Genomic DNA, 15,074 nt, shown 5'->3' on the forward strand with positions numbered 1-15,074 from the left:
AGAATTTTATAGTTCTCTATAGGTCTCTCTATACAGTTATAGAACTGATTGCCAAGATAGTATAAGTGGGTATAGCTGAAAGAGTTCTGAGTGAGACAGAACTGCACTTAAATCCTTGTAGCCGTGTAACATTTTCCAGGCTAATGAAGCCCGCTGCACCTCACTTTTCTCATCTGTACAGTAGGGTTGTGAAAAATTAGTCTGATTGTACAAGCGGGATACCTGATACGTAGTAAGTACCCAGATACATTATTCTCTTGATGTGTGTTGACCTCCATATACGGACATGGAATTAACGAGAGTTCAGTGTACCCACAGCCCAGATAGGAGACCTCTGATAAAACCAAACTTCTGTCCTATCGCTTTGAACCGAATATTTGTATTTCTGCAGGATTTTAAGGTCCTTTTGTTCTGTTTAGTAGTTTTCACAGAGCATATTTTTCTAACCGAATCTCTTATGAAACCTCCAGTGTGCCAAACAAATAACAGTGGAGCTACGCCATGTAAAGCAGACAGGTCTAAGCCCCCCTCGTGGGTAACTCCCAAAGCACCTTTGCAAGGCTCTCAGTTGCAGAACACCAGTTTTCCACCAGGTCACCATCCCACGGTCCTTTGCCGTACCATCCTTCGTGTCCCTGAATCCTTTAGTCCCTCCAGTGTCCCTCCCGTCTTGCAAATCTCAAAACGTAGGGGATTCCCTGCCCACTTTGCTTTCAGGCTACGCTGTGCTAGTCGGAATTTTAATTGTTACATGTTTATTGGCCATTTGTTTCCCGTTTACTGTTGACTCTGAGATATTAGAAATTTGCTATATAAATTAGTTCTGTCAGCTTCTGTGATAGTGGCAGTTTTCTCTACGGTTTTAACTGTTACCAGATGTTCTGTTTGTGATCACCAATCTGATGTGTAGTGTATAACTTTGATTTGCATTTTACCGATTAAAAACGTCAGTGAGTACTTCATGTTTTTGGCCATTTTGTGAATTGCCTTTTTTTGCTAATTTTTAATTGTTTGACTTTTTTTTTATAAACTTGTAGTTCTTAAAATAGTCTAGATATTCTAAATTGCTTATGTATGTGCAGTGCAAACATTCTTTTTCCAGTAGCTATAATTTCACTTAAATGAAAAATTTCCATATGGCAAAACTTGTTATAATGGAATTTACCAGAGTCTTTCTGTGATCAAGAAATCCCTCAGCTATGGTCATATTTTCCTTTCTTGTAAAAATCTTAGTTTTAACTTGTAGGTTTTCAGTCTTTTTCGGGCATTAGTGCAGCATCATACATGAAGTGCCCTCCTTTGTCCATCGTTCGTAATGCTAATCTGGGCACAGCCTAGGCAACCTGGAGGGCCAACTGCTGGGCAGTGTTCCGTGTGACTGGCCAGTCTGTCTCCGTGCTAATGCCCCATTGCTGTCGTTGGTATAGACTTTAACACTCGCAGGCTGTTTCACCAACCCCGCCCCTCTCATTCTTTTACTTAAAATCTTCCTGGCCCTTGAATCATCCATGTAAATTTTGGAATTACTTTGTTTGAGGGAAGAATGCCATTTCCTAGTATTGATACTGGGTGCTTTCTCACCCATATATTTTTCTTTCTACATTTTGGTGTTATTGCCAAAAAATGATGCCAAATCTTCCACAAAGAAAATTAATTCCTGTATTTTATGGATTTTCTTTTTGCTATACTAAAAAAAAACCTTAAAATTTTTTTCTGGGTTTTTAATGTTTTTGCTTTGTATAGAAACACTATGGATTTTTATATCTCCACCTACCTTCACTAATTTTGTCATAATTCCCTGCCTAGGTTCTCTTGGATTCTGGATATAGACAGTTACTCATGATAACTTGTGCATTTCCCATTCCTGTCCTTACACTTAAGTTTTTTATTGTTAAGGTGACTGTGACCTTTAGGGAAATGTTAAATAAATGCCATACTAGCAGACACACCCATCGTTTTTGGTAGATACTTATCAAATTAATGTAGTTGTCCAAGGACTTTTTCCCTTTTTGTTATAAATGGGTGTCGAGTTTTAGCAGCAAATGAATTATTCCCTCGAAACATAAGTAGTTTTGGTTGAATATTGTTGTGGTTTTGTTTTGGGCCTTAAATAATTTTCTAATTTCCTTTGGGTTTCTGTAGGTCTTGTTCATTCATAGCCCAGGCATACTCCAATTTATAATACTGTTGTGCATAGAAAAAATAATAAGTTCCGTGGTGCTTACATAAGAAACACATAATTTTCCACCAGCTATTCAGATGGAAACACAGTTTGGGAAAAAACAGTATATCAAAGTTGAACTTGCACGTAACAAAGAAGATCACATACAGGAGCAATAGAGGTTTGAAGGACACTATAGCCATCAGACTTAAACTAAGATGGTTCTTATAAGAATCAGACTACTGGCCCTAAATAATCAATATATTTTAATATTTTTCAACGGTTATTACTTGAAAATCTGATGTTTAAAGTATGCAGCTCATGGAAAAAAGTTGAAATTTTTGAGATGAGAAGTTGTAAGTTCTCAAATAGTGAAGATATAGTTGCTGAGCCACTGACATGTATTTGTAATGGGGACTTTCTGGTTTCACGATTATTTAGGAATCGGTTGAACTTCGTGCCACTACCGCAGTCCATAGCCCATCAACCAAAATATTTTTAATAATCTGTAAGACACAGAACAGTAAATGCAAAATTTTACAGCTTGGCGGAGGAGGGCTGGGAAGGGACCTAAACAAAAGTATCTGAAAAAAGAATGGATGTTTGCAAATTGACTTGCTTTAGGGTTTGAGAAGGATGATCAAAGGTGAAGCCAAGAGGACTTACAGAATTTTTTCCCCCAATTTCTAATACCTGTTTTAGGGAAATCATTCCACATCTCCACTATCTATGTCTAGTGAAGGAAGAGAGCAAATACGGTGCGACATTCCTTGTGACTCTACTCATGTATCAGGTTTGTAGTCACAGCATTGCTTTAAAAACAATATTGTTGAACTACTATGCAATCTCACTTTCTAAAGGAATTACATTTTAAGTCATACCATTTATTCAATATAGCTAATGTCAAATTGAAAATAAGCTGGAGAGAATTTAATGTACAGCTGCCTAAAACAATGCAAATAAATAACTGAAAGGCTTTTTTAATAAAAGCAAGAAAATTATTAGTTTATTTTTGATCAAGATTGTAGCGCTATTGTTTTTTAACTGTTCCTAAGGCCCCACACAGCATTTTAGTCGCAAACGAATGTACATAGAAGAAGATAATCTAAGTAATGCTGATGTAGTAGAAGAGGAGGAGGAAGGGAGAGTATACTTGCTTCCCAAAAAACTATCGAGAACTGAAGACACAGATAATCACACTTATAAAGGTAGGTAGATCAAATGCCTGTGTCAAAATGCAATTAATTGTAGAAGATAGTTTTTGAGATCTTAAATGATACACACACACACACACACACACAATCCCCTTTGTAAAGAGAACTTTGGATAAGTCTCATAAGGATGATGCTCTATCACCTATCACCAAGTTCACTTTATGTGAATAATATAGTAAGGGTCTTTGTGCCCTAAATCTTCTTTATAATTCTATTACTGATGACCACGTTTTACTAGAATGTAAATTTACAGATATATTGGTATGTCACTAAATATTTGTTATTAACATGGAAATAGTTAAAAAAATAACCATTCCAAAAAACATTCCATTTCACTGTTAACATTTTTGCCTCAATACCCATGCCAAGAGGATTTTTTAGAAATGAAAATATTTTTAACTACCTTTTATGTCATATTATTAGATCACACATAGAATCTGAAAATAAGATTTTTGTCCTCAGCCTCATGACAAGTAAGGCTAAATTTGTAATAATGCATATCTTCAGCTGATTGTCTCCATTTTTTAGTATCTGAAAGTATATCTCCGTTATCAACAAATGACTTGTCTCTTCCTGCGGAGAGCTGGGAAAGTGAAATTTCAGGTGTGGGGATGATGTGTGAGAAGCTCAATACAGAATTTAGGAGGAAATTTCATGTAAGTTACCATTCTTTAAATGACAATTTTATACCCAATAAAATAATATGCCACCTGTCTACTAGACTAGCAGCTCGTTTGATCCTTTGGCAACAACACGCCCGTTTAGGAACTCGCTTTTCCTCACGGACCGGTGAGAATCGGAGTGATTTGTCTTCTAAGCCTGGTTTCTCTTCTCAAGTCTGTGCATTTTCCATAGTCTTTCTTTGCCCAGATTCTTTATTTTCCTTTTCAGTTTACCATTTTGACCCTTCCGTGCTTTTTCTTTCGGTCTGAACACTTTTCTTTCCGTGCCTCATGTTTTCATTGCGCGGCGATGACGGCTGGCAAGGTTGCTGCAGTCGAGGAGGAAGCCAGAGGAATCCTCTTGCGCTGCTTTACCAGGTCGCTGCTCGCGGAGCCTTAGCCACTGAGGCTCCAGCGAGGTGATGTTTGCAGAAGACTTTCTGAAACAATTAACTCTTGTTTTCTCCACCTACCTCTTTATCTCACATGCCTGTGCTGGGAGTACTTGTCTTCGCCTCCTGTTAACCCGTGTGGAAAACACCTTTTATCGTCAGCCCCTCTCTTGTCTTTTTCCTCCGTCTAAGATTCTGTATATTTTAATTATCAAAGGACAACCTATAAACAGAGAAGCCGCCCTGATTTATGTGTATCTGTTCTGTTCTGCATCTGGCTAGATCAAGCAAATATATGTTTTTGTGGAAGACAGTCATTCTGAGTGTGAATTTGGGCTTTGTTCCTGAAGAGAATTATAATCACTAGCATTTTTATAAATAGAGTGTGGTGTCCTTATGGAAACAATGATCAATTCAATCCTTAGAATTTTCTTGATGGAACCAGACACTGCCCTGACTGAGCTTTTTTATTAACACTTCAGTTTAAATCACCAAGTTTTTCACTTTTCACTTCTGAGTTTTTCTTAGTCATTTGCATGGTAAAGCCTTTGTTATTAACAGTCTTGGTTAAATTATTATTTTGTGAAGAGTTTTCAAGTTAAAAATGTGTTTTTCAGATCCGCCAAAAAATGATGGATTATTTTGCAAAGCAGTCTTGGAAAACAGCTCAACAACATCTGACCAACATGAACCATCAGATTCAGGAGTACAGGTCTGTACTAAAAGCCTTTTTTGCAGTCTTCTGAATGCTATAGTTTAAAATTTTTTTTCATTTTGTTTCCTTAATAGGATCAAAAAACTCGATAAATTCCAATTCATCATCATAGAGGAGCTGGAGAATTTTGAAAAAGATTCACAGTCTTTAAAAGATTTGGAGAAGGAATTTGTGGTTTGTGCTTTTAAGAATTTTTTTAAAGAGCCACACTCAGGAAAACTTCTGTTAATTTTGTTCTTTAGAAAATTGTTTTAGGGGTACCTGGGTGGCTCAGTCAGTGAAGCGTCTGACTTTGGCTCAGGTCATGATCTCATGGAGCATGAGTTCGGGCCCCGCACCGGGCTCTGTGCAGGCCTGCTTCGGATTCTGTGTCTCCCATTCACACTCTCTCTCTCTCTCAAAAAATAAACATTAAACATTAAAAACAATAGTTTTAGGTTTCATATACACACACTTATAGACTGAAGCTTATGATGAGTACGTTTGATAATATGGGGAAAACCCTGAGACAGTGTATGACGTCTAGAATATGCTGAGCATCTAGCCAAGTTTACTTAAACTAGGAATAGGAACATAGGAATTCTGTAAGTTTTATTTTTTGTATTTTTAAATGTAGGAATTGGGAGAGAAGATATTTCAGAAGTACAGTGCCTATCAAAAAAGTGAGCTGCAGAGGTTGGTGTGGCATTCTTAATGACTATGACCTATATACACTTTCAATTTTTAAATATAAACGTAATTGCAATATTCTAGCAATTCAAAAGTGACTTCCTCTGCTAGGCTTCACCACTTGAAAGCGTCACTGGACAAAAATGTCTTCTACAACACTGATTACGAAGATGCTGTTTTTACATCTGAGGTACAAGCTTTTTTACACTCCTATAATCGATACAGTTTCGCTGTGAAAATCTGACGGTAAACGTCATGGATGCAATACTGCTTTACAGATGTGCTCGATGAAGGAGGACATGAAGGTGCTGCAGGAACAGCTTCTGAAGGACACGGTGGGTCGGCTGCCCCCTGGGGTTCACGTGCTTCCGTCTCCTGTAGCGGTGACTTCTTCCACAGCCTTTTCTCCTGTGGGGATGGAGAGAGGCTTTCAGCCCAGTGGGTTTAGTTCTTTAAACTGGAATAATGGGAGCAAGTCTAGAGTACGATATTAATGGAGGTGACTTAAATGAGTCCCTCCTAAGGGAGTATCAGTTTGGAAATGTTTACATGAGCTAAAAGTAACTTCTTTGTTCTGTACCCGGCAGCAGGCCTGTGCCTTCTGAAGAAGGTGTGCCAGGACAGAGCTACCAGAATCGCTGTCTGCTTGGACAGCAGGACTCCATTAACTTAGATTGCAGGATGAAAGTAGTGGACTTTGATCCAAAGGTCTAGTAGCCCAGCAGCTGCATTCTGGGGGCAAAGACCCTTGGCGGGGAGGGGAGGGGTCCAAAGGCACTGCTCTCAACGATGGCAGACATTTTCCATGTAGACTTGAAGACTTCCTGTACACAGAGCACTGGTGTACTTGCTCCCTTAATAGAACCTCAGCCGACTGTTGTGGCGAAGACGGTTTGGAGGGGAGCAGTCTAGAAAGAAATGTCAACAGCAATTTGGGCTTTGAAAGACCGGATCTCTGCACTGAGCGCCTAGAATATCCGTGTTGAGCCCTGAACTCCGGAGACACCTAGGAATAGATCCTGGGGGGCTAGATAGAATGAGCGCTGATACAAAATACCTTTAGGAAAGGGGTGGTTTTGAAAAGAATCCCTAATAACAGCTAGCTTTTTTCTTTCCGTTTGATGGTTTTATAGTGATCATTTAAAATCTAAGTGTGATTTTTTCCCCCCACCGGCTATAGCAAGAAGAGGAGCTTCTCAACGTACGCAGAGGACTGATGTCATTATTCATGGCTCATGAAAGAAACGTTCATGTGTGATGTCTGGGTGTTAGCGATTAGTTGTAGCCACTTACCCCTTTTTGTGTATACCAGGAAATCCCACAGTAGCTCTACCGAGAGAAAAACAGACGTCACCCAGACAAGAGTACTTTTGCAGGAGCCTCCAAATCCAAAGAAATTGTTGTCTTATGGATGAGAAAGAAACACTATAACATGACTCCAGCCTCAAAAGACCTTTGTCTGTATAGTACTGTTCTTTTTTTAGGGAAAAATTTTGGGAAAACCAAATAGTGAAAGGAATGTTGCTTGTTTCTGTAGGACTATTTATGTTGGACAAATCTTACTGAGTTAACTATACTCCCAAAACTAGTTTCTTTAATAAACTAAAACTTACCATATAAAATGTACTTTTAAATGAATACAGTTTGGACTAAATATAAGGTATTACTAGTTCGGAGTATACTACATGCAGTAAAAACTTGGCCCTGCTGAGAAGGGGGAGAAGCCTCTGATTTCAGATGCTTACCGGAGTGAGAGTCGGTACTTCTGACCCACTGCTGGAGAGTGTATTTATTCAGTTATGGCACCTGTATTAGAAGGCATTAAACAGCCTATAAGAGTTCCTGTATTTTCTAAATATTTTAATTCCAGGTAGATACCTTAACTCCTAAGCATGCTCTTTTGACAAGTGCTTTTTAAGCTTCTATTCACTGTAATATTTTACTAGAATATAAAAATACACTTAATATATTAAAGTTGAAATAAATGCTGTGCCACTTGGATAAGGATTATAAATAAAATGTTGTGAATCATTTCCCCATTTTACGAACATCAGATCAAACAAAACATCCTCGTACAATCAGACATCTGGAGTATGAAATTAAGCAGCCTCACTCACTATTTTAATGGTAACAGAGAATTTTACTACTACCAGCATTGAAGTAGCATGATAGAAGTGGCTTTTCTCAGTCTGGACAAGCAGAGGAAAACCCTTTCCGTCTGAGCTTTATTCCATTACTGATAGGGTAGCCGGCATTTTATGGCACGAGACAGCGACAGCTGTCTAACAGTAAATAATACTCGGAGGAATTGCAACTCCGTGTTTCCCTGCGAGACATGAGAGCTGCTCGCATGATGACCCACCTCCCTGCGCACCTCCTCTGCGGCCACACTCACTGTACGTGTACGCCAGCCCGAGTGTGAGCTGTGACCTGGCCAGTGCCAGTAGTTGCTCCCCCTCTGAATCTCCGTTTCCAGCCTTCTTATCGCGCTGACCTTTGTCGCGTCTCTCCAGCTTGCTGTCTAGAGTAGCCCTGGGCTGTTCACGCCACCACTGCTCCGCTAAGCCTGTTCCCTTTCTTGTCTGTCTTTCCTTCCTTACCTATTCTCGGCTCTTCAGTCGAAAAGAACTCTCTCCTCTCACTGCATCCGCTAATTCACACCCCTCATTCCACAACCTGAACGTCACTGGAGCCAAGTCATATATATAATCAAGCTTAAACTTAGGAAGGCAGATTTCAAATGGCTGCTTGACAATCCTCACTTGCCCCTTTTAATTGGCTTTGCCTCTTTTCCGGAGTATCATTGCATCTCAGTACCTCCCTCTGTCCTTAGTTCTTCCCCATGTAGCTGAGGGCCTCACTTCCCACTTGCCCGTCCTTTCTCCCTGAATTCTGACATGTTACCTGTCAATACCGGCATTTCCCAATTTCCCACATGTTCCAGTGGCACATGTGCCTCTTCATTTAAGGACCGTCCCCACCAGTGCTCTGCATCTGACCGTCTCTGGCATCTCGCTGCAGGGTGTGTGGCCCACACTTACTAACACACACACGAAACAAAACAAGGCCTTTAGCACCAAGCTCCCCTCTGACTGCTGCCCGTCCCGTGTAATTCTCTACTCACCTCCACACAGAGCATAGGGAAAGAATTTTCCCCAGTTACTATCTCAGCTTGTACACTTCTTGTGTGCGCTTCACCTTCCCTCAGCCCAGCTGCTTTACTTACTATTTCCCCGAAACGACTTTTTATCAAAATCATCAGTGATTGATTTTACCAAGTTTAATCTCTCTCTTCTTCTTAACTCAGCTTCTTAGTGCTTTGTCACCCAGACGTGGCCTGGCATATTTTCCATTCCTTGTCTCGCCCCTGGCTTCCCCTTTACCTCTGGATGTGGGGCTCATTCCTCAATCTATACTTCCTCCTTAGGTAACTGCATCTGGTTCCACATAATCATCTCTGTGTTGATGACTTCCAGATGTATCCAGGTTCTGACCCTTGCTTTGTACATCAGCATCTCATATACACTCGTTTTTGACAGTTCTAACAAGCATCTCAGGTCTCAACCCTTGATTTCTCTCCCTTGGCATTCCTTCTCAACACCAAAGGAAAAATAAACATGGTCTCTCCATCTCAGTAAATGTCGCTTTTAGCCACCCGACTATGCAAGCCAAAACCTAGAAGGAATTTCTCATTTCTCTTTTTCCCTTAACTGAAACTAAGTGGCCACTTAGTTGATCAAATCCTGTGGATTTTACTGCCCAAGTATGTTCCAAATGTGTAATTTCTGTCACTTGCACTGTCACTACTATTGACAGTGTCACTGTTTCTCACACAGCCTCCTGTGTGGCTCTCCAGCACTCACACTTGCTCCCACAATACTTTATTTACTTTGCAGCCAATACATTCTTGCTAAGTCATAAATCCTAGCGTGCCACTTCCTTACTTGAGACTCCAGTGACTGCATCCTCTTAACTAATGGGTCAAAGAATAAATCAAAGGGAGATGAGAATATACTTTGGGACAAACAGAAATGCAGCATCATGGAACTTCTATGACAGTGAAATCACTGAGAGGGAAGTTTATAGCTGCAAATTTATAGAAGTTAAAAACAACTCCAATCAGTAACCCAACTTTAAAAAACTAGGAGAAAGAGTGACACCCAAAGCTGTTAGAAGGAAGGAAATAATAAAATATTGGGGATTTAAGAAAAAAACACAGAATAGAAAAGCAACAGAAAATCAAAACCAAAAGTTGGTAAACCATTAGTAGACTGAGATACACAGAAGACTAAAATTTCTAAAATCAGGAATGAAATTTTGGGACATTACCACTGACCTTAAAGAAACAGGATCATGAGAATACTATAAAGAGTCACATGGCAACAAATTAGATAATTCATGTGAAAGTGGTGAATTCCTAGAAACACAAACTACCAAAACTTACTTCAGGAGAAACAAAATCTGAACAGTCCTATAACATGTGAAGAGATTGAATCTGTAATCAACAAAGAATTCTACCAAGTATTTAAGTAAGAATTAACACCAGAAGATAGAAGAGAGAACGTTCCTAACTCACTCTATGAGACCAGCATTCCCTTGCTCCCAAAATCAAAGACATCACAAGAAAACTACAGACCAGTATACTTTATGAACGCAAGGTAAAAATCCTCCACAAAATAACAGCAAGCTGGATTCAGCAGCACATTAAAAGGAACGCATTTAATGAAGGAGGTAAAAGATTTGCACATGGAAACCATGAGATGTCAGTAGAAATTCAAGATCTGAGTGAGTGGAAAGACATCTTGCGGTCGAGTGCAAAACTTAATATTTTGTCAAGATGGCAGTCCTCTGAAGTAATTTACAGATTAAATGCAATCCCTGTCAAAATCCCAATGGCCTTTTTGCAGAAACAAAAAAGCTGATCCTAAAAATCAAATGGAAATGGAAGGGGCCCCACAAAGCAAAACAACCTCAAAAAAATAATACAGTTGGAATACTCACACATTGTAATGTTAACACTTAACTACAAAGCTACATCAATCAAAATAGTGTAGTGACTCAATAGGGAAAGATACCTAGGCCAGTGGAATAGAAACGGTGGTCCAGAGGTAAGCCTGCTCGCCTGTGGCCAACCGAGTTTCATCGAGAGTGCTAAGCCATTTGGTGGGGAAACGAACAATCTTTAACACATAGCTCAGGACAGCTGGCTAGCCCCATGCCAAGCAGTGAGGTTGTGCCCTGACCTTACACACACATAAAAGATAAACTGATCCAAAATTCTTAGGAAAAAACATAGGAGTAAGTCTTCATGACCTTGGATTTAGCAGTGGAGTCTTAGATAAGACACCAAAAGCACCAGCAACATAAAACAAATGGGACTTAAAAAAAAAAATGAAAACCTTTGTGCAAAAATAGTTTAATAAGAGTGAGAAGACAGCCTACAGAATGGGAGAAAATGCTTGCACATACCTGATTAGGATCTAATATTGAGACTATATAAAGAATTCTTACAACTAAGCAACAGAATAACAAATGACCCAATTAAAACATGGGCGAAGGACTTGCGTGACCATTTCTCCAGGGAAGATGTACACCTGGCCAACCAGCACACGAACATGCACAGAATATCATCAGTTGTTAGGAAACTGCAAGTCAAAACCATAACGAGATGGCACACCAGAATGGCTAGAGTCAAGGAACAGAAAGCGCGTTGGCAAGCTTGTGCGAGAATTGGAACCCTTGCGTGTTTCTGGGGAAGTAAACTACTACCAGCCGCTGTGAAAACCAGTTTGGTGGTTCCTCAAGAGTTAAATGTGGAATTATCCCATGACTCAGCAATCTCACCCTTTGGTATCTACCATAAGAACTGAAGACATATTTAAATACCTAAGAATGTGTACCAGTCACAAGGGCCAATGTGGACACGACCCAAGTGGGCATTAAATGAATAAACATATGTAGTGTATCTACACATGGACTATTTACTCAGCCACAAAAGGAAGAAATACTGATTCATGTTACAGTGTAGACGAGCTTCAAGAACATTATGCTAAGTGAAAAAATAAACATGAGGTTACACCATAGAACTGGACTATTATGCAATCTCCAGAATATGTAAATCCACGGAGACAAAGCAGATGAGTGGCTGCCAGGGGCTGGGGGAGGGGGAAGCTGAGGAGAACCTGCTTCAAGGGTACAGAGCCTCTTCGTGATGGAAATGTTTTGGAACTAGATAGAAGCGGCGGTTGTATGGGCTTGTGAGTGTATTAAATGCCACCAAAGTGCACTCAACATGGTTAGCTTTAGGTCGTCTGAATTTCACCTCACTTTACTTAAAAATGAAAAACCACCACCCACAAGACCTCTCCAGAGGTGTCCTTTGCACTTTACAGCCCACCTTTATAGCGGGACCTAAAAGTCCCCACGTGAGCTGGCCTCTGTCCCTTTCCTCACCCTTATTTCCTACTCCTCTCGTTCAGACTTCAAGCAACGTGCCTTGAACAATCACATTCCTACCTTAGAGTCTTTGTTCCTGGGAACTTGCTGTCCTTCAGGTCCCATGTAAGTGAGACCTCTTCAGAGAGATCTTCCCTCACAATCCTGTTAATGTTAATATCACTCCAGAAATTTCTTTCTTCTTCCCTTCCATAACCCCACTCCTATAAATCCTACAAGAACAGGAAGCTTGTCTTATTCACTTGTGAACAGTAACTTACACCACTATTTCCAGAACCTAAAAAGTGCCCTAAAAAGCCAGCTTGCAACAACGTGAACAAGTAAGTGAACAAATGTAGCATTTCTAGATAGGACTTTACTGAAACCAGAGAGGGCCAATGTACCTAAAACTCAGACCCTCCAATTTTATGGAGTTGCAGCATTCCCATTAAAATTGATAACAAAATATTAGCCAATCAGCCACTTGAGCCTCTGTTAGAGGACACATACTGTGCTCCACTCTAGACACAGATAAGTGAGAGATCAACCCTTTCCTTTTACTTAAAAATGAAATTCAAGGTAGTGATGCAGAATCCTAGGGACTTCCATCTGCTTGGCCCCTTGGAAGAAATGTATAGGGGTATCAATTGTGCATAGATGTTATCAAAGAAGAGGTTATATTTTTTTTATGGCTGGGCTTGTAATGTTTAGTTTGGGGAGGTTTTAAAACACATCAGGTCAAAATATCCATGGAAATATTCTAAAATAACATCTAGAGGAAAAGAATTCAGTACATCCCCTCCCGCCCCCCCCAGGAATACAGATGTTTATTTTTTAGTGTTTATTTTTGAGAGAGAAGGGGGTGGGGGGCAAAGAGAGAGGGAGACAGAATCGGAAGTAGGCTCCAGGCTCTCAGCTGTCAGCACGGAGCCTGATGGGGGGCTCGAACCCACGAACCAGGAGATCATGGCCTGAATCAAAGGCAGGCACTTAACTGACTGAGCCACCCAGGCACCCCAGGAATCAGATGTTTTTAATGAGGTTTGTCTGTTGTGCTATCTTGAACTTCAGATACTATAATTTTGGTTTATGCTGCAATAGCATTAATTTTAAATGCAAGGGAGTTGGAGGGGTGAGGGTTTTCACACTAATGAAATGCCTGCCTTAACATCAATAGGGCCTTTACTATTCACCTAATAAAATGTGCATTTTATGCAAGTCAAGTACTGTCAGTATGAGATTACAATGAATACTGATGTTTGGGACAGATTTCATGTTTAAACAATTTTAAGCTTATTTAGAAACAATGTAGCTGTTTCGCTTTGTTCTGTGTAGTTGATTTTTAACATTTTCTATTATATATTTAAACTTAAGAAAAATTAGAGCAGCCGTTGGTAAATTATCTAAAAGACCATACAGGAAATGTTTTAGGCTTTGTGGACCAATAGGAAAATTTGAGTGCCGGAGGCCGAGCTCTCCAACCGGCCTGATGGCAGGGCCCCGGGCGGTGGACGGATCGGGACTGCAGGGCAGCCTGCCAACAGCAAAGCTTCTGGTACTCCGGCTTCTATGTAATCTGGCCTTAACAAAAGTACCTGGGGAATTATGTGTTGGGGAACTGCCCTCGACAGGCCTCCCGGGAAAAGAACCATTGGGAAAGAAAGAAGGTTCCGCAAGGAGGCTGTGCGGCCCTACATTTAGCCCTTGCCACCCCCTATAAAGACTCCTCTACCCAAAGGAAGGATAGCCTCATACATTTCCCAGCCAAGGAAGGAACAAATGGATTTGAAAGCCCCACTCTGGCACCAAAGGAGTGTATCTATGGGCACAAGTTACTCCAACCCCTAGGCCCACTTGGCCCCCAGGAGGCATTCCAGATGATGACTGAACCTAGTCGGTTAAGGTACAGAATGGTTCATTAGTTCCTAGGTGCATTGTCTCTCTGAGAATGTGTAAGGCGTGCGTTCCTAAGGCCCTCTTGGCCCCCTTCTAGCACCTTGGACCGAGGTGAACACTTTTGTTCCTCAAGCCACAAGTGGTTCAGGGAAACAACTAAGAGGTCACGTCCCTGTAACTGTTCCACTTGAGGTGTTGAGAGATAAATGCCCTTTCATGAAAACAGCAAGGCAAATGCTTTATAGATTATAGATAAACGTAGATAATGAAAATAATGTAAGAAATTAATAAGCAAAGGGCAGGAGGGAACGTCATGAGAAAATTACCATGTTATTCCTTAAAGGGTGATTATACATAGGAACATTTTTAGAATTAGGTAATGCCAGAAAACATAGATGACGCACAGTACAAGGAAATTGCTAACAAATATGCCACGTTTGCCACAATAAAGCGGCCAGTTCAACACACTGCTGTGGTCTGTGTTCATTTTTATTTTTGTTCTATTTTTTTTTTTTTTTCACTTTTTCGCCGATGCTGTTCATCCTTCAGGAACCCCTGGACCTAATGGAGCAGGACTCTGGCATTTGAGAATATATATAGGTCTTGTATAAATATGTCAAGTTGTAACTGTTTAAAAATGTACGATCCATTTTTAGCCTGCAGGGCATTAAAAGAAAAAAAAAAAAAGGCAGGCCAGATTTGGTCTGTGGGCTGTCGTTTGCAAGACCCCTAGTGTAGAAGAAAACTTTTAAAGGTCAGCGCTCTTCTTTATTATAAATTTCTTTCTTAATTTATCTTACTATTTAACAAAAATAGTGATTTAAGTCAATTTTGCATTAGCAGAGGCTAATGATAATGTTAGTTAACTGACACAGAAGTACGACTTCTTGGTCCTCCTATTTCAAACATGTTAAAAATAAATGATCATTA

The 15,074-nt window shown here is 40.1% G+C and overlaps 1 protein-coding gene across 8 annotated transcripts in view; it reads left to right on the forward strand.

The window, feature by feature from the left end:
- Positions 1-7,827, forward strand: part of SYCP2 (synaptonemal complex protein 2) — a 78,935-nt gene extending 71,108 nt beyond the window's left edge. For all 8 annotated transcript variants that reach the window (XM_045053416.1, XM_045053420.1, XM_045053419.1 and 5 more), the window contains exons 35-43: positions 2,864-2,954; positions 3,217-3,369; positions 3,904-4,031; positions 5,047-5,141; positions 5,219-5,318; positions 5,761-5,819; positions 5,925-6,003; positions 6,092-6,148; positions 6,994-7,827. In XM_045053416.1, coding sequence (XP_044909351.1) covers positions 2,864-2,954; positions 3,217-3,369; positions 3,904-4,031; positions 5,047-5,141; positions 5,219-5,318; positions 5,761-5,819; positions 5,925-6,003; positions 6,092-6,148; positions 6,994-7,071 — 840 coding nt within the window. In that variant the 3' untranslated portion in view covers positions 7,072-7,827. The remainder of the gene's footprint in view (positions 1-2,863; positions 2,955-3,216; positions 3,370-3,903; positions 4,032-5,046; positions 5,142-5,218; positions 5,319-5,760; positions 5,820-5,924; positions 6,004-6,091; positions 6,149-6,993) is intronic.
- Positions 7,828-15,074: the final 7,247 nt, after the last annotated feature.

The sequence above is a fragment of the Felis catus genome, chromosome A3 (assembly GCF_018350175.1).
Source record: "Felis catus isolate Fca126 chromosome A3, F.catus_Fca126_mat1.0, whole genome shotgun sequence".
Lineage (NCBI taxonomy): Eukaryota > Metazoa > Chordata > Mammalia > Carnivora > Felidae > Felis > Felis catus.